The sequence below is a fragment of the Mya arenaria genome, chromosome 8 (assembly GCF_026914265.1).
Source record: "Mya arenaria isolate MELC-2E11 chromosome 8, ASM2691426v1".
Lineage (NCBI taxonomy): Eukaryota > Metazoa > Mollusca > Bivalvia > Myida > Myidae > Mya > Mya arenaria.
The window spans coordinates 31,189,277-31,213,612 of record NC_069129.1 but is presented as its reverse complement, the minus strand read 5'-3'; the positions used below and the strand labels follow the sequence as shown (position 1 = coordinate 31,213,612).

The 24,336-nt window shown below is 34.6% G+C and overlaps 2 protein-coding genes across 3 annotated transcripts; one reads left to right on the top strand and one right to left on the bottom strand.

Annotated features, from left to right (window-relative positions):
* Positions 1-5,727: 5,727 nt before the first annotated feature.
* On the bottom strand, positions 5,728-12,810 carry LOC128244720 (N-acyl-phosphatidylethanolamine-hydrolyzing phospholipase D-like). Of its 2 annotated transcripts, none has more exons than XM_052962772.1 (6): positions 12,469-12,810; positions 10,572-10,750; positions 9,789-10,277; positions 9,177-9,328; positions 8,311-8,428; positions 5,728-7,405 (listed from the first exon to the last, which is right to left on the bottom strand). In XM_052962772.1, the coding sequence occupies exons 1-6, from the start codon at positions 12,509-12,511 to the stop codon at positions 7,130-7,132; spliced, it is 1,257 nt and encodes a 418-aa protein (XP_052818732.1). In that variant the 5' UTR covers positions 12,512-12,810; the 3' UTR covers positions 5,728-7,129. The 2 variants fall into 2 exon arrangements, with proteins under 2 accessions (XP_052818732.1, XP_052818733.1); XM_052962773.1 differs by lacking the exon at positions 8,311-8,428 and adding an exon at positions 7,853-7,967.
* A 3,525-nt stretch (positions 12,811-16,335) lies between these two features.
* Positions 16,336-23,907, top strand: LOC128243734 (uncharacterized). Its single transcript, XM_052961657.1, has 4 exons — positions 16,336-16,709; positions 17,373-17,545; positions 21,366-21,449; positions 22,308-23,907. The coding sequence occupies exons 1-4, from the start codon at positions 16,691-16,693 to the stop codon at positions 23,289-23,291; spliced, it is 1,260 nt and encodes a 419-aa protein (XP_052817617.1). The 5' UTR covers positions 16,336-16,690; the 3' UTR covers positions 23,292-23,907.
* The last annotated feature ends 429 nt before the right edge of the window (positions 23,908-24,336 follow it).

Genomic DNA, 24,336 nt, shown 5'->3' with positions numbered 1-24,336 from the left:
TTATAAACATGTTTGGTTGAGTGCAAAATGGTAGACCAAAATGTTTACCATTAAGAATTAGAACTTAAGCATTACTAATGAACATGTTGATTCAATGTAGATATGTAAATTATTATCTTATTTATTATGTTTCATAGCCCATATGTATTTCCAAAATTTCCAATGAGACTTGAAACATTAACATTTTATAAGAAAAGTATTACGTTTTAACTGTCTGTAATAGTGATTGCGATTAAAAATGGGAATAATTTTTGCTAAATATATTACTTTCTTTTTATTGAAAAAAACAACAATGTATGACATTTCTTAACTACTAATGTAAATGAATAATCGAGTATCATGTATAATTTCAATTATATGATAATGATAAAAGGGCAAAATCCGAAATAGTTATGGAATAATTTTATTGCTATAAATGACAAACTTCGTTGCACATTTTACACACAAAGTGTCATAACCTTGCCGATGGATTATTTCTAGCCTGCTGTGGGGTGGGCCATAAAACCATTATCGTACAGTTGAATACACAATTCTGGGCATCGATTTTCTACAAAAATTATATAAATGTTCAAAAAGGACCAAAAGATATTTAAAATTCATTATTTCGAAAAGTGCATTTGAAAGAGAAAAAAATATGCATCGTAATCCGCTGAAAGCTAAGCGATCGGATGTCTATAATGACTTTAAATAGCAAAACAATTCTTAGTTCCTTCTTATTTCAATGTAACTTTAAATGACCAACAAAACCCTTAAAAAGGACCAAAATGTAAAAATCATACAATTAATACAAAACCATCATCTTCAAGGGCAAGAATTATCCTAACATATACGTAGGAAGTAAGTTGATCTGTTGAAAGACTAAGTCGTGAGAACTGTTAAACAATATTTTCCCTATTTAACTCTATAGGCACTTATGCCTCAGCGGATTTCTCCAAAGTTGGCAATGTTTTCACCGGTTCACTGTAGTTCGAGTCAACGGAGTTCGTCTGTGAACTCATGTTTTTCAATTCTAATTTTAGAAGTTGCTTTTAAATTCAATTTGAGCAAGTACTTATGAAAAACTTATGATCATGTTTCATTGATTTGTACATGTATCTAATTGTATAATTTCTTACCTGTAGGTCATTCCACGGTATGCCGCTATTATTTGGTTCAAGTGTCCAGTCTAATAACAGCAATGGACCTGGTCTTGAAAACGCTTTCCAACCACACCTAAACGAAATCCGGCCTTTCTTTGTCAGAAACTTTTCGGGAACATCGGAGTCCTCTGCCATTGTGTTTTCAAGTTTTATTTTCTACAATAACGATATGATTAGCATTGCATTACTATGAATAGTATTTCACGAAATAAATAATTCCTAAGCAAATAATATCGACATTGTAGTGAAATAAACGTAGCATGTGACTGTTAGTTTGCACAGGCAATGAATCATACTTAATGTAGCTGACCTGATTTTACTGGCGGATACAAGGGGGGGGGGGGGGGGGGGGGGGGTGGGGGCGGCGGCGCAATAGTTAAGAAGAAAAAGAGTAATAAAATTCACCCCCACCTTGCCAAAACTTTAAACCAAAGAAATATCGGTCCCAAGGGGGGGGGGGCGTAAGTTAAAAGGTAGCATCCCTAAGTTACAAAATAAAAAAAGCATTATGATATTGCCCAAAACTTCAAACCGAAAGTATACATTTGACAATATAGCATTACATGTACCAATTACACAACTGTGCTGATATTCAGGGAGATCTAATTAGGATAATACGTTATCACAGCTCCATATTTGAAAGTTGGAAAAATTGATGTTTTCACCAAAACTGTAGGCTAATTCTATTTCCCATTCATTTTGCCATTATTTTCAGGCTTCCACTTGAAATCGCTTCGGACATTTACTGTTTTTAACACACATATATATATGTTTTATGACGGCTGATGTAACGGTACACATGAATCATGATAGTTCATACTGCCTGATATTTTTAAACTACTGACCCATAATCAGCGTACACGTATCTATACAGTTCACAGGCGGCAAAGTTATGTTGACAGGATCCACCTCATTGACACTTCTCTCCCCTGCCCCAACCGAAATGATTCGACCGAACATGAGCATTAATACACAAAACCTGGATATCGACCAAAAATGCCACGAAAAAAAGTTCCCAATATATTCTATTATTACTTATTTAAAAAAAAACTTAATAATAGAATATACATTGGGATTTTTTCGTGGAAATTTTGTTTGATATATAGGTTTTTATGATTAATGATCATGGGTGGGTCCTGTCAATGTAACTGCCTCCTGTGCATATGTTTGGCAAAGTACCACGTCTTATCTTACATTTTAAGTATGTCATTGCCTATTTAATATGTTTTTCAATATCAATTATTACTTGCAAACGTAGAATTAGCCGTTCTCACTAACTGCAACGAATTTCTTCGCGAAATTAAAATCGAAAGGAGGCCATTTTTTACACTGAATAATGATGGTATTTTTACCCAGATATCCTTTAAATAAAATTAATTATTATTATTAGGTAATCAACATTAGAGATATCTAATGAAATTCACATGTGCCAGTTGTAATTCCAGCAATCAGATACTTCATCAAATTCCATTTCTTCTGAAAGAAAAATGTAAACCCAATTCTTGACAGCACGTAGAAAATCACTATCGTCACCTGTACTTCCGTTTTCGTTTTGCAATATTTACTTCCGCTTTCGCTTTGGAAATAACAGCCTACTTGATACTGGTCTGTTTTCATTCGTGAACCGTTGTATTTGAGTTTAAAGATGCCAGGTAAAAGAGTTGGTATTCTTTCATGCTTTTTGATGAAATATTGGGTTTTATCAGTGAAATGACAACAGTGAAAATATCAATTCAAAATAAGGAGTGAAAATATCAACTTTCAGAACTACTTTTAAAATCCTTTGTAGTTACTTCCCCTTGATCAAAACAGAACACTTCACTTTGAACCAGAAAATGTTGGCAAATTTAAAGAAATGTTTTATAATTTTAAATAAATACATATTTGAAAATTAACAACTTACCGTTTATTACCGGTTATCCCGTTTTTCAAACGTTTTCTTGATCTTGAAGCTGAATGTTCATTTGCTTTCACATTCGGAGCTCCTCGGCCATTTTATCGACAACAACCTCGGATGTATTTGGATGGTTTACATACTCAAAAAGTGGTACGTTTAAGTCCGCTGCTGCGTAGTAATTTTATTTATCAGTTAAACTTTGAGATTTAACTCTTGGGATTCGTCATTATGTTTGCTATAATACAATTCAATGACAATAAATTTAAACTTAGATCAATAAATACAACTCTAAAACACTCCATTTAACCACGGACCTATAAAGCATGGATTGGCAACTGCCCCATATCGGTGAAACGATAAGAAATAATAATTTACCCACAATCCTTAGCGCGCGCTCGGCAAATATCGAAAAATTCCGCCGAATCTCCGATCGGTGATAAACGGCGATCTTCGGTTATTTCCGCCAACTCTGCTAATAATGCCTTTTTCGTTATAGATTCAATTATAATCAATAACTGTGATTTTAATCAGATTCCATTGGACTATTATCAACTCAAATAAAAGTACCACGCATTTAAGTCAATTTTAATTAATGTTTTCCTACATGTATATATTCGGCCGATGTCGGACGTCTCGAAAATGACCACACGGTAAGATCTCGGAATGAAATCCCGCTGCACGCGTGAGTTTGAGATTATCGCATTAACATAGATGAGAGTTGCCAATCCATGGTTTATAGGTCCGTGATTCAACTAATGATATAATTCAAAATTTTACGAATACTTAACAGATGTACCGGCATACATCCGAGGTAATTTTCGATAAAATGGCCGAGGAGTTCCGAATGTTGCTTTCATACCAACCAAATTAGAGACGAAAGCAACTGTTCGAACATAAAAATAATGTTATATCATCGTTCAAATGTATTTTGAACTGTTTGTCGTTGTAATACTTAAAACGAGCTTCCCGTAAAATTCACACAACAATTGACAGATAATCTGATATTTTTTACCCCACCCACGCCTCAAAATATGTCAACAAACTAGCGTGGTCCTCATCATTACCTTGTAAACGACCTGTCTTCAAGCAAAACAGACTGGTCTCTGACAGTAAGATGACTGAATATCCATGTATCATGAAACACACTCTAAAACTAAGAAAAAATGTTAAAAATCCGCATTTGTTTTGCTAACACATTTGACCATCCAAATTTTCATTCATAAAATCGCGGCGTCGTAATTTGGTTATGTATTCATGCCCCGCTTAAAATAAAAGTGTTTTTGTTATTTTTTTGGAACATATGTGCACTTATAAAACTTCATTGATTACTGTTCATAAAAGCTTTGCACTAAAAAACGAGCGAATAATAAACTATGAGAATGAAGGCAGAGAACTTTTTCTCAACAAACCGGAAATAGAAATGTTGACAGCTATGATTTTGCGCGAGGGGCGCCCAACGGGTAGCGGCGTAAAAAAACACCCTTTTCAAAAAGGGGGGTAATTAAGAAATAAATTAAAAAACTAATTAAACTCCGAAAATAAGCATAAAAGAAACAAAAAAATTGTTTATTTCAGTGTAAGATCGTATTTAATTTCACTCGTGATCATAGAAATACTATATTTTCTATAACACTCGTGAAATAAAATACGATCTTACACTGAAATAAACAAATATCCTCTATTTCTTATCGAGTTAAACTACGAAGACATTGAGCTTTAGTACCCATTTTACCGCCTGAAAGAGGAGGGTCACGAAACGTTTACCATCGGAAAGGGAAAACTTACAACTCGAAACATGGATACCCGTGAAAGGCCGAGTATGGGATCGATGAGATTAAGCGAAGTCACGACAATAATGATTGCTTAAAGTATCCGTTGTCTTTATAATTACTTCAGGTGCTCATACTTTCTACTTTCATTTTCAACACTTGTTGAACTTTAATTGGCAATGTTTAAGCCTACATGTATGTCTTAAGGATCCAAACAAATGTGTTGAAACCCAAAACGATATTTTTCCAAAGGCAAGTAGCAAGAAATGCCATCATCATAATGTACCTGATAAACAAACGTTTCGATCAAAATTCTTTTAAAAGAATGCAAGTTTAAAATGTATATTATGTATCAGAAAGTTAGATACGTTTACGTCAAATTTCTTCAGCACTGAGAACCTTACTTTTTTGCATAAAATTGTTAAACAATCACTGAAATGTAAACATAAGTTGAAAATAGTATTAACGTTTCATTATGATTTAAGGGGTCATTGGGTCGAAGGTCAAGGTCACAGTGACCTTCAACGCATAGATCTTGTCTGTGTGATAGCTCGACAATACCTGCACCCATGGCCCTCAAACTTGACATTTAGGTTTGGGGTGACCAGTAGATGACCCCTCTGAATTTTGAGGTCAAGGTCACAACTCATATTGGCAGTAAAATTACATCATATTTTCTTATTCCCTGCTGCTAAGAGGATACATGGTTATTCGCAAAGACCAGTCATCATCTGAACATGATTTAAAACTGTACCTACTATCCCCACACTTTGAATGGTCATGATCTTAAAAGTGCATCAAAGGCATCAAGCATCAATGACAAATCAGCTGTAATTTCGATCCATGTATATTTCATTCAATTGTCCAAATATTCTTGACAACATGACGCTTATGGGGGGGGGGCATACTGTTTGACAACATCTCTTCTTTTATTTTATTGGATTCACGAATGTGTTGTGAAATGAAATACAGAACACCCTCCTGATTCAAATGGAACATTAAGACAAGAAACACACTATTAACCATGGTTGAAAACTGGATACGTGTAGATACACGTACGTGTAAAAAAGCAAGCATGAACATAAAGGAAGACCACCCCTAAAGAAAGATCGCAGATGCAATTCAAAATGATGAATACAGATGCAGTTTGATAATGCTATCAATCAATAAGGGGCATTTATAAACGTTTCATACAGAGTACAGAGAAGCAAGTCAACACTAAATATAACATGTAAAATTTACAAAAGTACAGATCTTTACAGCGTAAAATAGTTCAGATCAATCATGTAGATTTGTTTTATCCTGCGCTCTAAGTAAGCAACAAAGGCATACATACTCATAAAATAAAAAAGTAACACATTACATTTTTTTATAAAAAGTGAGAGCAAATAGGCATGACTAGTATTGTAATATTAAAGTTTAAAATACTAGTGTACACATTATAATTGAGCAAGCAATACATATCGCAAAATATATTTGTCCGTGTTCAACATAGTGCAATACGTCCGTTTACCATTCTGATAACGCTGCTTCAAAACAATATCACGAAAATACTTAAGTCAAATCTCAAACTCAGTCTCAACCCGATTTACCACATAAAATAATAAAATGTTTTACAAAATAATTATTGTTTTTACAACTTTTAAAACCACATGCTATCATTGCATATGTTGATGAAAACTTTTGGTTTAGATTCCAGAGAAAAATATTTTACCCCCAATAATGTACTCGAGTACAATTAACTGTTTTATAACAATTACTCAGGTATAATTTTTGTTCTAGAATTAATTTTCTTTGAAATATTGGCATAATCTTTTTATTGATCAACACATTTTATGAGAATATTTTTTTTTAAATGCAAGATTTTTAATGATAGCATGTTTTATGGGGTAAAATGGTTCAGATTGCGATTAGACTTCAGTATTTTTGTTAAATTGGGGCAAGATGTTCAAATAACGTCATAAAATAAAATATTGCGTCTTTAAATGCAATTTAGTATAAGACTACTTGTCTAATCGTGGTTAACATGTAATATACTTAACAAATTGGTTATTTTAATTGGATTCTGATCTGGGAGGTCGTATTCGACTGTGGTGTTTTTATGCAGATTTTGATTTCACTCGGCAAGCGCCTCCAGAAATCCGAATCTGCAAGAATCTATTTGTGTATAATACAATCTCCGGGATAAAAAACGCAGTACCTATTACCCTATTTTATACAATACCTCTTGCATGGTTATACAATACCCTTGCATGGTAACATACTCATTTACTTCCCCTTAGCTGTCAAAGACTACTGATTTATACTTGTAGATACATATTAATTCATTTGTTCTTTTTGTCACTCAATGAAGTACCGCTTTCTATCAGAATTTCTGCAATCTCATCCTTCTGCGAATCCGAGTGCTTTGTCCCGGTATCTTTCGGCTCATCATTCAAACTGGCTTTCCTAACTTTCCCCCTTTCCATAAATGGTGGGTCGTAGTCGCGGTCTTCCCCAACCACCCACGTTTCTCCAATACACAGACTGAAGAACGACTTTGGGTCCAGTTTCTTTTTTAACATCGCTTCTTCAACCTTCTGTGGCGGCTCTAAGTAATACTGAAAGAAAGTAAGAAATTTTCAAAAGTAGGGTCTGCCTAAAGATTATACTGATTTTGGAAAGAGGCCAATGTATTAAGGTATAATATAAAGATTTAAAACGTCATGAAGTGGAGCTCTTATGTAAGGTTAATAAATACAAGTTTGCTACAGAGGGGACTCCTTCCTTAAAGATGTATTGCAATAAAAAGGTTAATTATTACAAGCTTGCGACAGAGGATGCCTCTCGTTGAAGATGGTTTGCAATAAAGACAGTGTGAGCAATTATAAGACTTTAATTGTTTTTCTTAATTTATTCTTATTCATATATTTGTTACTTGTAAGCAAAACAATAACTGATATATGAACAGCTAGATAATGTTTATGCAAATATAATTTGACGACTATTGAAGAATCAAATTACGTTATAAAGAACCCAACATGACATGGGACGGTTTTAAACAATACCTCATTTGTTAATTCAAAGGCGCCCCAGTGCATTCCTATCGAACATTGAGATTGTATGTCCTTGTGAATGTTAACCGCTTGTTCTGGGCAGACGTGCTGGTACTCAGTTATATATCTGGAATTTGTTTCTTTAGCAGTAAGTATATATACAACACAAGAAAATGATGAGCCGTTCCGAGTGTGTTGTTTTAGAACACAAAAAAATGTAATTTTTTTCAATGAGACATGGCGCAATAGATTTTGGCAAATTTTATCTTCTCTTATCTCTTAAAAACTGCCAGGCAGTTGGGTAATTTCAGGAGTCGATTCAACAACGGGTTAGTCATGTGCTTTGAAAGGAAGGTGCTAGCCGACCGGTCTATCTGTCTGAAAGCATTCTGACCGACCATAGATTTTCAGAACGAATGAACACACGCGAAAAGACTCATCAGTTCATGGGATACAATATGTTCCTCTACCTCACAAGCCATTGTGTGAAATGTGCCCCAGTGCATCCCTACAGAGCATTTCGATTTGATATCTTGGTGTATGCTTACTGCCTCTTTGGGTTCAACATGCTGATACTTTAAGACAAATCTGGAAAAACATTTTGATACAAGATACCACTCTGGTATATGACAACATACTAGAAGATAGAATTCAACCGATAACATTCATTTTTGAATCTTGAGAAAAAAATATGTTATTTACTGAGTAATTATATCGACATTTTGTATACATGTATGGTATATGGTATTGTTTCTAGTGTGCCATGTCATTGACTCTATTAAGTGTAAAACAATATAGACAGTACATATTCAAACAAATACATTTATTCTATTTTAGTCATAAAAACTAAAGCTGTTTAATACTGGGTGAAATATCAACACTTTTTATACATGAATCTTGTACAGTTTTATTGTTTACGACATTGACCATACTTAGTATATTTCAATATAGACAGTATTTAAACAAATACATGTATTATTTGAATCTCGAGAACATAAGCTGTTAATTGTGAAATAAAATACCATTATTTTCTATTATTATAGATGTATCAAGTATTTTTTTATTGTTCAATGTCATTGACTACAATATATGAACGGAACTCAGCAGATTTGTTAAACAGTTTATCGCCTACGAGACAACCATCCCTAGTGTCAGTGTAAATAACACTTTCGAAATATTTTTTTCAGAAATGTAGTTTGAAGGCTAGGCAACATTTAACATAACAAAAACAACAAATGGTTCTAACTATGCTACCAAAGGATGTTGCATTTGGATTAAAGCCAAGAATGATATATTTATAAATGTTATATATAAATGCATCCGATGCAAAGCTAACCTTGGATCATAGGCGCCAATGGGAATCGCAGCAATGTCAAAGGGTCCGTATTTCTCGCCAATACGTTTGAAGAGCCTGTCCTGATAACCAGTGTCTCCAGCGAAATAGAATTTGTATTTTGCGCCTTCAACAATCCAACCACACCATAAAGCCTGAAACAGTTAATCAATTAGAACTCGTGATGCAACATAGCATGAATAAAGTAAATTGTCTATATAAATACACTTAACCAGACATATATACACTGTAATAAACTTGTTCATCGAATAACTAATCTTAAACATATAATTAAGAATTTCAAATATATAATTGTGAATGGTTATATTTCGGACAATCTGATGAAGGTTCTCAACACATATTTTAACCTACAGCGAGGGATGTACGTTAATGTAACGACGCTACTGGTCTATACATTGTAGTCGGTCCCAGTAGCAAGCTTGTTAGTTTTGGGCGCATATTGCACATGACATAGCCCTGACTACAGCTACAGTCCAGTATATAGCATCGTCACACGTCCCTCCCTACAGCATGTTCACAAGCACAGCTTTATCGAATACCATGATAACAATTTTACAAGCGCTTTACATGGTCGAATGAATGCCAATACAATACCTTGTTGAAATCGATCAAACCCCTTTGACACCAATGCTGTGTTGGAGTACAGAAAAATCGAAACTGGTGACCGTTAATTTCCACTTCTCGGCCATCCCACCAATCCAACTCGACAACGTTCCTACATCCTCTCTTTGTTAACCATGACTTCATGCCTTTTGCAACAAACCATACGGCATCAGGGCTATATTTTACGATATCTTTTACCGACCCAGTATCCAGGTGATCAAAATGGTTATGGCTGATAATCACAGCATCTATTTGCGGTAGATCCTTTGTTGTGCAAGCTGGTGGTCTGTAACGTTTGTATCCAAATCTCCAAAAAGGACCACTATACTCGCTAAAGACTGGGTCGGCAAGGATATTGGCCCCGTCAAACTGAAGCAGCATTGTAGCATGCCCAATCCATGTGACTTGTAGTTTGCCTTCTTGTAGGTTATATATATTTTCTTTATCTATTTTGTGCACAGGGTGGACTTTATCAATTTCCTGAAAATAATTATATTGTCTTAGATGATAATGAACATTTCCTGAACAGGATTCTGTTGTCTTAGATGATTATGCACAAACAGCTATTTTAACCCAAAACCTCAAAACTGCCCAGAAGCTGTTTTACAAAAAAAAAAAAACATTCAATAATAATAGGAATCATAAACAAACTTAGACGTGTTGTATGATTAAAACTCAGTGTATTATTATGACGAACAAAAGTATTAGTAGAAATATTCAAATTAATTGCCTTTCTGAATATATACACAAACATGAGATAAGAAATGCAAATACCTCTGGCTTATTCCAAGGAATGTTGCTCCTATTTTCGGTCCAAAACTTCCATCGTAATAAGCTCAATATACTGGGCTTTATAAAAGCACCCCAAGGGGCTACAAATCTATTGCAAATTCCTGCATTTTTCGTCTGAAACTCTATTGGGATGCCTCTGAAATCGGCCGGAATTACGACACCTGAAATAAAGTTGTTTTACATACATGCGTGTATTGTATTTATTATAAATCATGGCGTGTGTGTATATCATTTTATACATCGAGAATTAATGAACGCGAGTGCAAGCATACAATTTTTTTTCATTAAACATTGAGTCTGGTAGCTTTGCGAGTCCTTGCAAGATCAACTGGAGCGAATTACATAGGCAAAAGGTACCAAACAGCACTATGAAAGAGCCCTAATACTTCCCTACTGATATGAAAGCAGTGATCAAAAATGAAATGGTAAACCAACAATCAAATAAACGAGAAAGTTTAAGCCCCGTTCTCAGAAAATCTATATTTTTGTAACACGCATATTTTCTATGCAACGACCTCGAACGAAAAAGTGCTACATGTATATACGTGAGGTAGCAAAATTCTAGGCAGAGGAACCTACATTGCGCACTATGCTACCTTACCATTGTTTTTTCAAGATTTTGTTGTTGAGCGCTAGATTGAAAACAGCGTTTAGGGACACGTTCATGTTTTATAGGATTAACACTATTAACACATTAATTATATCTAAACACAATGATTTTAAAAATACTAAAACATCATCAAAACTTCAATCAATTATTAATTATTTTTAAATTGCATAAATTTAGGGCTATAGAAGGCTTAAACTAGCTAGACCTTTAATTTATTTAGGCCAACAAAATGGTTTTGTAAGGGTTACACCCTTTACCAAAAGAGGTAGAGAAGGTATAGGCTTTCTTAGTTAATGTTATCATTGGAGGATGGTATTAAAATAATTCTTTAAATCTTTAAAAAGCTTTATTTAGAAGGTTTTAAACTACGTTATTATTAAAACTCACACTTTCATTTTCGATTATTATTACATTTTTTTAACAACAAACTATAAAAACGGTCGGGTTAGCGCCTATTTCGTAGTTAGGCTCAGGTAAATGAAACAAAATGTATATGTAAGGCCTTAAATACAATACATGTATAATTTTTAAACCAAATATATATACGTATGTATGTCGTCGAAGGGTTATGTTTTTTTCAACCATCAGTCTTTCTAGATGAAGACTCCATGAAACTACACCTGCCAGGGGCGTAGCTAGGGTCTTAAAAACTTGTAGGCCCGATGATTCTATGTAAGTTTAGGGACTTTTATATGCATATTACACAGACTTAATTATACTTGCAATGATTACAAAAAATAAAGCAATACACCTTGCTTGTTGTTTAAACAAACGCCAAACTTGCTTTGGTTAAAAATAATACAAAGTTGTGTTGTTTCAAGAGTTTGAGTTGCTATAAGTTTTTATAGCATTTATGGTATATTTAAATTTTGTCATTATTTTTCAAAATAAGTTGTAGGCCCAGGCCTACAAGGCCTATATGTAGCTACGCCACTGCCTGCTTAACACAGTAACTTTTGGACTAGGACATATATATTCCTGGTCATCAAGCCGAAGTTTCATATCGTACAAGCCTAGTATTGTTATTTTGATCAATGAATACTATATATAAGTAGAAAAATACGTTATTTATTTATATTTTTTGTCCAGCCTTCTCTGACAATGCTCTCTCTTGCCTCAGTTACATAAAAAGACAATATCAGAGACATCGACTATGCATTATAAAGAAGTTGTTATAAATGCGTATTTATTCATATAACTTATACAACGAAAGGTAAAATTAACAGGTAAAAGGTTTGGACATGTACTTATGTGAGCCTAAGAACATACCAATTGTCCTTTCAGGTTGCGGTTGACTGAACAGATTTCCCATTGTTGAGTAGGCTAACTAGCATGTTTTAACACAAACTTTGAAAAAAAGAGACTAACGATTTCCAAAATCGTCTCAAAGGCGGAAGTAAAATATGAATCAATACTAAGTATTGTTAATCATTCCATATATAAATTTTATATTTATTTGAGCTTTGTATACGAGGCATAGTAGGTAAACCAATAAAACGATATTCAAAACTCCCTTATGTTATCAATTACAAATGTTTCCGTTGCTACAAAATCATAAACTTCAACTGATCACATTAACTGAACACTTTGTGCACTTTCGGTTTGCTCGTGTATTTCCGTAAACAGTCGTTATTGTCGTAAAGGTTACACGCAACTATTATAATTATTCAACCTTGGAGCATGGAGCGATATAATTATGAGGTAGGTTTTTATTGACCCGTATAGATGAGATATTTCGTTTTTGAAGGGTTGGGGTGGGAGGGGGTGGGGGTCAAGGTACCAGTCAATGTCGATTGTCAATGACAATTTACAACAACTTGAGATTGCAGGTTTTACCTTCAGCCATCAAGGGTATATGAAGGTTGTACTAGACTTGTATATTACGGTGTATTCATCAACATCACTAGCGGTTCCAGGGGCGCACCCGGCACCCCCCCACCCCCCAAAAGATCGTTCAACTTTACTTTATATTTCAATATAGAGAAAAAAAACTGATAAAATAACGCCCAAAATGTACCATTTCGGACTAAAATGGTTAACTTGAGTACCCAAAACTCCCCTGTCAACACATTAAACCAAATGAATTTCGGTTCCGTGAGGGAAGGGCGCAAGTCAAAAGGGTACGCGCCCTAAGATCCTAGATCCTAGATCCGCCCCTGCACTATGTGCATTTTATTGATTATTTAAACAACTAATAACATATATCCTGGTAGTGTATGCCTACATTAATGTTTAATCCAGTGCTACCAAGAACAGAACAGATATAACTGGATGATGAATTCATTATATGATTGACGTGCGAGCGGGAAAAAAGGCGAAAATTAAACAACTAACATAGAGCTTCGCATTTCGTTGACGGTTTTATGCAGGCTCAGCCTAGTGGTTTCTTAGAATTGCGAAGGCCTTTCTACCAAACAAGGGTACATAAAATTATAGCTATACACGAAAGGGGCCACGAAGTAGAAGCAGTATCATTTATATATGTATGCCGGCGCGTTAAATTCAAACGTACTTTAGAGATCAGTCAATCGTTACAATAATACAAGATTGTACATTGTTCAAATTGAAATATTTTTAAATGAGCTATTACAGTATTTTCAGATTTCTCTTGAATGTTGAATAAACGTAACTAGCGGCGTTTCCTAGATGTGTTGAAGCGTCGGTGAACTTTCTCATGTGCCATCAAATATAGGTTCAAATGTGCAACAGGAGGTACGTAAAATAATGTATAGATCTATTCTTCGAAATTGTTGTCTCGATTTTTTTGTAAAATGAATTATTTATATTACTGTTTTTTACATTTGCCCGTTTTATTGTTGGATCCTAATCCAGTTTGCATATGAAGTGTAATCCGACGTGTCTTACATCGTCAACCGGAGTACTGCCAACCCGGCGTACCTAAACGTTTCTCTAAAATGAAAGAAAATGCCGTAGACATTAAACGTGGTCTTAAAGTGATAGTGCTTCTATTTCCAGTCCCCTTTTGAGTAGGCATAATAGATAAGCCGCCAAGGTTATAATTGCGACATGTCGAGATCATTTGTTGAAGGTTTACTTCTTAATTCATTGGATAATGCAACCATGTGCTTACATTTATTTAGAAACTATAGTCTTATTATTGGTCAACTGATTGTTTGATTGACAAATGGCGACTTGTCATGTATGACGCCTCTCGCACAATGCCGAGTACCAACTAGGTGCCAAAACGTAATCAAAATACAATCTTAAGGTGTAAAGTGTACACATTTTCGGTCGCATGCTCGCTTCGTTCAGTTATGTTTAGAATATTTGATAATACATTAGAAACCCAGAAGTCAAAATTGTCAGCGAACCCTGCTTAGAGGCACTGAGTTAATGTCTAACAGAAACTCATTAAAATCATATAGATCACATCAATATTATTGCTTGTCACATGTATTATTATGTTACTAATTCTGAATTACACTAGATTTTAGTTTAACGTAAAGGCATATAGGCCTCAAGCGGATCCAGCAGACCCCCCCCCCCCCCCACACACACACACCTAAAATCGTCCAAGTTTACTTTTTATTTCAATATAGGAGAAAGCAAGTAATAAAATACGTCAAAATTGCACCATTTCGGACTAGACATTGCTAAGGAATACCCCCCCCCCCCGGCCAACACATTAAAGCATATACATTTCCGTTTGGAGAGAGGGGCGCAAGTCAAGTTGCGCTCCCTAAGTTACGCCCGCTCTAGATAACGTCGGATCCGGGACCGCCCCTCTAGGCCTTTCTTTAAATTAACCCCATGAATAAACCATGAGGTGCCCCGAACACCACTCATTGTTTTCTTAGCTATTGGAAAATTGTGAATTACTGATTTCAATATCATATATCTTCACTTTGACCAATTACAACAATGATAATAAAAAATCTTGTATTTTCGTGGCCTTTAATATGAGTGACCAATGTTTTCATCTGTCCCATCTGAGTCTCGTTCTGAGAATGGAGCGTAAAGCATGCATTAACATTGAGAAAGGCCTATAGTGTTACAATTTTTCTTAATTATTCCAGAAAACTCGCATCCTTTAATTCAGACTTTCCTCACCGTTGGCAACCACGGTACTTTTTACGTTACACTTAGCGTAGTGTGTATTGGGGGTAGCCGACGTAGGACTTTCCTGGACCCATACCACAACGGGCCTACACATTTATGTATGTTTCGCTACGCATGTATTATCAATTTATTATTGTAAGAAATTTTCGGAAAAGCCAAGATGCAGTGTGTGTATACCACGTGAAAAATATATGCTACGTCGGAAGATAACATTTTGCTTAAAATTAAGACTTATATCAAGATAACTTTTCTCTTACAATACCATTTGAAATAAAACAAAGTGCAGTCTATGCCGCTTTAAGAGCCCCGCCTTCGTTTTATTACCGGAGTTTGATAAGGTCATTAGTATCATCATTAAACACCTTCGTCAAACCTGTTTCCAAAATAATGTTTTGACAGTGCTCCGTCATTTAAAATAGTGAAGAAATGCTGAAGTTATCTTTGTTTAAAGTTGTTGTTTTTTCAAATCAAAATATTGCCTTCCGACGTACGTAGTATTTATGAACAATTTATAACGTGATATAACGCTGGAGATATATTAAAATAAACGGAACTAAAGCAATAGTAGGAAGTTTCATTCAATAATAAAACATGTGGCTAAAATTAAGCTAACGCATACAAAACGTATAGGCTTCAATTCAACAGACGTAGCTAATCTCAGATATTCGTTTAAAATGTTCCCTTGGTCGAATGATTTATTCTCAATGTAAAGATACCATAAATCATTTAAAACAGCTTTTCAAAAAAATATTAAGCGATCTGCAGGCGAACTTAAGCAGTAATATGTAATAAAACATTATATTGTATCGCAAAACAAGGCCATAATCCTTAAGTATAACATTTCAATTAAACTATGAAGTTTGTTAGCAAGTCGATTGATCAGAAGTCTACATGCTTGTACTGGAATAGAGTTTAAGGATTAAGAATGCTAGTATATAGATTAAGGTTTACTTTACATGATTTAATAATCAATAACATAAAAGGCAAACTCTAGGAAGTTTGAACATGAGATTTCACGCGTGGGTGGGACTGTACGAGATCGATCATGATTCCGCTGTACTTGATAATACTCCGATATTGGTTTTTATAATTCGATCACAAATGTACATTGATCAAATCTGAACACACGTGTCTCATAGCATTAAAATAAACTGCCGTAAACCGTGGATATTTTATGTGAAATATGGCCGTGAAGTTTAAGTTATTTTGAAATTGTGTCTTTATATTTTTGATTAACCGACCTTGCATGCTCGATAGGTTTCAAATTGTTCAATACGCGCCTTCAGGAACTTTGGTTCCATACACTTAATGGACCATGGGTTAAATTCGTAGCCTATATGCACTTGTGTATGGATTTACTTCAAGACAGCTGAAATGGATTTTAAGTGAAAAACATAATTCTCACATCAAAATGTCGAATTTTACAGAAGGTAATGAACAATCGATCATAATTATATAAACATCTACACTGCTTCTGTATGTTTTTAATTATTTTTATTCATAATTTAGTTAGAATACTTAATATCTAATGAGCATCTTTTATAATAAAAAATATATTTTTTTCTGGCTCCTTGCCTATAACGAAGTAGGGCAGTAGGGGGCATGTAATCCAAAATATACTATATTATTTACAATTACATTGTATATACTTTATTGATTAGGTATTAGATGGATGAAGTATGTAACAAATCAGTATCATATACCGACTGATCTATTTAGATAGTTTAGGCGCACTAAACAAATTGTTAAAAATACTTTTGTAAACCGTTTATTAGTATGGCTTAACTACGTGTGGTATTTTAGGTTTAACCAAAAGTACCTTAAATACAGCTTATTTCGCATTTAGCTTTACTATTCATGTGCGTTTTCGAGACGGAACATTGCGTACTATGTTTTTTTTATATGGAAGGATAAATTAAACAAAGCATATTCAATGCCTGTATTATGTATCAACCCATTAACATACACGTTTGAATTAAACACATATTCGTATAGTTAGTAATCTACTTCCTTGTTATTTATATGTTTAGTTTTTTTCTGTTCAGTTTGCCATTCCCTTAAAATGCTTATACTTAAAAAATCTTCCTTTTCAGGGAAATCCCTCATCAAGAGGTCCCGGCAGTTTTTCAAAAGTTCCCTCATTTTACACCTGATATTGGCCGTTCTAATGCTCGGCAGCGGTATCGTCTCCTTGACTTTATCATATGGATCTAACGGGTCTGCCAGGATCCCTTATTACTTCACCGCATACTTTGCGTTTGCTTGGGTAAGACAGGCATTTAATGTAAAATTAATAATATTCGGTACGATATTCCTCGGCCATTTTATCGAAAACAACCTCAGATGTATGCCGGTACATCAGTTGAAGTAGTTCGTATTTTTTAAATTCTATCATTAATTAACTGTAGTGGTTTAGAGTTGTATTTATTGATCTAAGTGATTGCCAGTGAAGTGTAAATTCAATTCAATTCAATTCAAGTTGAACTGCTAAATAAAATTACTACGCGATCTACTTGCAGCGGACTTAAACGTACCACCTTTTGAGTATGTAAATGGTCCAAATACATCAGAGGTTGTTTTCGATAAAAATGGCCGAGGATCTCCGAATGATTAGTAACATTTTTTTAGTTTGTAAAAGTGTTATCTGTAAATTTGCTGATTAATGGTCATTTTGTCTTTCGAAAAAAAAGACAAAAGCTGTGAGACAATTCGTAGTTCTTTCGACCTGTTTCCTATGAGTATCTTTAATTTCTTAGAAAATCTTATTAAAGATTCAGTTTTTACGCAATTGTTCTTTTCTTATCATCAAAATCAATATTTTTTCTTGGCAATGAAAACGTTTGAAGACTATTGGAAATGACAAATACCATAACCTGGTAATGGGATTTTCAATTCAATGTAAGATCTCGAAATGTTTTTATCATTCAGCGAAAACATTCAAAATTGGAGTGATTTTTTTTATTGCCTTTTAGCGTAACTATGATCAACCATTAAAAACTGTCAGATATGGCTTGACTTAATGTCAGTTAAAATGGAAAGCGAATTGATAATTGTTTAAACAAGAAGAAAGATAAATAGAATGTAATTAGCAAAGTTATTGATAGTTAAACTTTTACATAATGCTGACCGGTCAACGTGAAACTCGGCTAGGAAAATACACAATAGTGTGCGTTTAAAATATGAAATCAACCAAACAACAGTATGGTTTGTCAATATAAGTATATTTTATATACATAGTATAATAGGTTACACAGTGGTAATATCAAACGGTTAGACACGTGATACATTAGCCAAACGAAATGAATTTCAAAGAAATATGTACTTGTATACTAAAGTCTGGCATCATAAGTTAGGGCCATCGAAATCCCGTCCCTCGCCTATGTATATATATCCAAGAAAAAAGAAGAATAATTGTTTGTTACATTTTCGCAACTCTTCTTCCAAATGTGTAGTACTTTGTTTCGGAAAACGTTTACGTTTTCATTTAAATTCGATAAAAAAATGAGATATTTGACATTTACTTCGTTGCATCGTTCTTAATAAGTCTGTTTGGAGAACAAACAATGCAATATGCGTTGTTGCATCACCGCATATATTTTCATTGCCTGCAAAGAGGATTTACTATATAAAGTACTGAACAAACTGAAATAACACGATCTTTTAGCAAACAAGTATCGTGGGGTTCTTTTCTAGGACATTTTAAAAGGAGAGGATCGGGATCGCGATTGCCATTATAGAATTCCGTACTTTAGGCTTAAAAAGGTTGGAAGGTGTTTCTGAATTGAAATGCCTATGATTTTGAATGGAGGTTATATAGTTTATCATGTCGTAATGTTTCCACTTTGCCAACTTTTGGCACCAGATGAAAGAAATATTTTCTATTGTCAGTTCAAAAATAGTTGTGAATTGTGACAATAAATATAATAGTTTGACAGCATAAGAGAAAACGATCCCTTAAAGAGTGGACATGAATGTAATCCTGTCAAATCATAAAGCGGGCAAGATGACAGTTTTTATGAATAGAAAATCCGAGTGATTTGCAGAATTTTATTTCAAGTTGAATAGTTGTTCATTTATACTTTGCCCTTTGGAGCTTATGATCAAACAACGCAATGTAAGTGGTCTTGTGAATGGTTCAAGGTTATGTCGACAAACCATAACCAGATTCTATGTTTTTTAAAAGGCCGCGGATAGACATCGAGATATTTCGTTTATTACATTTCTATAATAAAACTGCCATCATTCTCTGGTCCCGAAAGCAGTGCTCTAGCTTGGCTTAAATAGCAGAGGGGAGTGCCCAGTTGCCCTTTTCCAACACTCTGCTACCTTTTACTGCATGTCCTACCGAGCCCTTTTGTTTGACAAAGCTGCCATTGATGATTTTAAACTATATTTGATGATTATTGGACACATTATAAAGTCATTTTTCAGAAATAAGTGTAAAAACAATAAAATACATAATTTTGACACTAATGTAGAGATAACAGTTAAGGTACAAATAACTAGTGTTTGAAAATCGGACTACATCTGCTATCGATAATCGAATCGAATCGAACCAAGCATTTCGATTTACTATCGGACAATAATCGAAAGTTCATAATATCAGTAAGGAATACATTCTTTATACATAGTATCATCATGATCATTTAAATGGTTAAACCTGATATCAGTACGTGTGATGCTATAGTCATGCTTTTTACAACAGTAAGTAAATTTCCATAACCTCTTTCTGTCTTTAATAACTTAACGGAAAAACATAAACACAACACATACTTAAGAATTGCACATCAATTGCAAAATGATGCACACCGCATCAAGTATGTTATCTTAGCATTTTATCCATGTAAGATTTGTGAACCACCTTAACATTCAATGACCTGTTATATTGAACATTTCATTAGAAATTAGTTAATTACAAACGATACCAAAATAGGTTTCAAAAACAGAATGCATCAGCCGGGATCCCCGGTATTTGCAAGAAAGAACGGACCCACTGCACCATAGAGACAGGTTACTGAAGAAGGTTTTATGAAATATATAAACAATTAAAAACAATTTGTAATTTTTGGAGAGTTTGTAAGCTTTTAAGCAAAAGTGTTTACATTCAGCGCATTTGTGTAAGAGAGTGACCTCCCTTGTTAAAATGAACTCAACAAGAATTTACCGGAAAGAAAAGTTGACTTTTACTCGACTGTACCACAAAACAAAAAAATACGTAGTTACCGGAAGTAACGTTAGCGACATCGATTTTGGACAGACACTATCGATTGTCGCCGACATAGCATTGCCAGCGACGATTTATCGATTGTACTCGATAATCGTTTCATCATTACAAATAACAAACAATCAGTATTGGGAGTATTTAAAACACATATATATACACACTGTGAATTGAACATTGACCCTTGCAAGTGCCCCACTAGGGCTCGTTCAATGCGCATCAAAAACGCACTAATGACCAAGCACCATGCCCTTTTCAAATCTTGGCTCGGCCACGGCCGTGTATATATTTTCTTCACAATACACACAAGTACCCAATGATTTTAAGCTAGACATATTAAAATGGTAGTGACATTTTTTGTGCGGATATCGTTAAATGAAATTGTTTAAACATTTGAAAATATCTCGAGTTACATATGACCTTAAATCAACATTAATATCTACCAATTAACATTCCTATAACTGAATATAGCATTTCAAAATCTCTATGAATTTGAAACCTGTTTAAAACTATTAAGTAGATCTACGTGTATGTTGCTGTAACAACATGCAAGCTTCACATAACAAAGCATTCCTCTATTTTATATTTATTCAATCGATCGTTACAACTCGGCCATCTCCGGCAAGCTTCGAGATAGACATCGTTGTCAATTATGATTGAGTTCCGATTGTTACTGAATGACAAGTTTACGCACACAGAAGTCCCACTCACAGTTACTTTGTATTTGGACTGCATTTTATGGCCAGTCGAGCAATAGGTCCCTAGGGTGATCTCTTGGACTGAAAATCATAAAAAATGTGTTTTAGTACTCTATGACCGTTTTTTCATCTAGTTATGTATCTAATTTTATTTCCGTTTTTTCCAGCACGCTTCGTTCATCCTTATCTGTAAGGTCTGCCTGTTTTATCTCGACGCTGAGGGACGCCGCTGTAGCTCCGCGGCACCATGGGTGAGTACTCACTACTCTCGTTTATATGGGACGCACCGTTGTTCATATATAGTACCCTGCCTCGTGAATATATAAAAAATGTCACGGCAGCCTCTATCTAGTTGCAAAGATCAGAGATATATAAATGTTTGTTTTTATTAATTGGGTGTTATTGATTTTAAGTTTAAATTAAGACTATGTATCTCTATAGTGTTATAAGGGAACTTCTTATTAAGTCTTTCTGAGTTTTAAAGATACCAGCTCTCAGAGGAAAAAGCGCATCGTAAATATTTCTTCAGAAGTATAGGCATCAGATATATTAATAGAAATTCCCGCGATTTTGAAATAAACACTATTTGTCAAACAAATAATTGGTGAGTAGACCGGCAACAAAACAAATACTTTTAACTTGTAATCCCATACGTCATGTTTTATACCAAAACCAATACAGTAGATTGTGAAAGTCCTTTAAGCTTTATTTATGTAGCAAACAAAATCTAATTTAATGAATAAGACACTGCAATTACGTGAATTGAATTTAAATTGGCCACTTTGAAACATTTTTATAGATCCAATTTGCGAATAAAATCTTTTTGAAACTAAGGAGAGACGTACATATTTTATTAGGCTATTGTTTTATAGTAGTTTATATATTTAACCTTTTGCCCTTAAACAGAAAACAATGCCCTGCGTTTTATTTGAAGTTAACAATGACTTAGGAACAATCCCGAGTTGTGTTTGTCTTATTTTCTGACCTTGGCTTGTATTGCCTCGTTGGAGATTAAAATAATATTTACAATAACTGCAATACATGTTTGTGCATCCAATAAGTATGCGTTGTTTATGAGAAATTTATAACGTGGTCTATTTCCCTTTCAGGTCAGAGCGTATTCTGTCAGCTCATCCGTACTCGTCCTGTTCAACGTCATGGGCGTCGTTTTCGTCGTTGTTAACGGCATTTGTTTAGAAGGCCAGATGTGTTTCTATGACAAAAATGAAACTGCAAATAGAGTAATGGCAATATGGCTAATAATTCTCCACTGCGCTTCCATCTTAATAAACGTCTTCCTTGCCAAACGCGCTCACGTCATAGACTCTCAGTTAAATCACGACGTTTCCGTTAAACTGAACCAACCTCTTGACTGGTTACATCGACGTAGCCGTAGAAGTTCGATGACGTCAGCTTTGCCGTCATGCGAGTCTTCTATTGGATCAGCAGCAAGTTTGAGTGAAACGTCGAACAGAACGGAAACGCCAAATTTGTCTCAAGTGCAGACGTCAAAATCGGGAGTCGTCATGACAACCGTTGAGATTTCTGCAAAGAGGTTCACCAAAACGCATCGTCGGTCGAAGTCCCATCCAAACATGGTACGCAATATTGACTTTAAACCCGACCCATCCGATGGCACAATGGTGCCGATTTTTTCGGACACAGAGATGAGACAATCAGAGGAGAAGAAAAAGAAAAAAATAGGGCTTTTTAGGAAGAAAAAGAACAAAATCGAATCGGGATCTGTGCATGTGCAAAATCAGCCGAGCATGTCAAAATCATCACGTGTACGTGTGCAGCAGCCGACGAGTCCTAGACTGTATCAAAATAATTCTGATTCTGAGGACGATATTCTAGTTGTGCAACCAGTCAAAAACAATGATGGCGACATTCATGAAACCAATGCCAAGATACTCCTTTCGGAGCAGCGGAAACTGCAGGAAAAGCAAGCGCAGTTATTGGAACAGCAGCAACAGTTATTAGAAAGGCAGCAGCAATTTATAACGTCACCGGCGATTCAAGCAAATGTACCCCCTCCCCCGTATCAGAGTTGGCTTGATGGAGAAAATGAGGGTGATATAGAAAAAATATAGGACTTGATGATAACTTTCGGAGCACCTCGGCCATTTTCAATCGAAAACAATATCTGATGTACGCCGGTACATCAGTAGAAGTAGTTCGTAAAGTTTTAAATAATAGTTTTAATTAAGTGTAGTGTTTTAACTTGCATTTTGTTTAACTTAGTTTAAATTGATTGTCAGTGCAATAAGTAATTGCAGACATAATTAAGATTTCCCAGAGTAAAGGCACTAAGTTTTACTGCTAAATTGAAATTACTACGCGATCAACTTTCAGCGTTGTTAAATGTTAAGATTTCTGGCATTGTAAACCGTCATTAAACATCGGGGGTTGTTAACGATGGAAAATGGCCGAGGAGTTCCAATTGGATGATAAAATGTACGCAGTAAAATACTCAGGTGGACACAAAAGAAAGCGAAAGAGGCGTTACTAGAATACTTTCTTTGCTAACTAGTCCATCATTATAATACTGCAGGACAGGGTTGTTTATATCAGGGTATTCCACGTATTGGTCATAACACCCTGGACTGCCATGAAAACACATTTTGAATGAAAAAACCCAATAAGTGTCCATATTAAGATAAGGATCTCATATGTATCCGTCCAAATTTAGAATATATATATATATATATATATATATATATATATATATATATATATATATATATATATATATATATATATATATATATATATATATATATATTTTATCTTAAACGCTAAATAACATTTTGTTTCTGAACAATGAATTTTAAGATAGCGACTAGTATATTTTACTGATGCCCTTGTCTTTTCCACGTCTTCGTTATATTGTCTGGTATATTTACCATGATATTAGAATATATTTTTTCCGCGGTCTGAATTTTATTCATGGCTACACCAAAGATTAACTGTTTACAACATTGTGTTTCCATGGTTACTGTGCCGTTCGGTTGCAATGTCTTTCAAAAGCAATTATACGTATAATTGAGTTGAAATAGCCATTTTTATATCATTTCCACTCTTAGACGTATCATACTGACATCATGTATTACATTTTTATACTGCCAAAGGAGATCG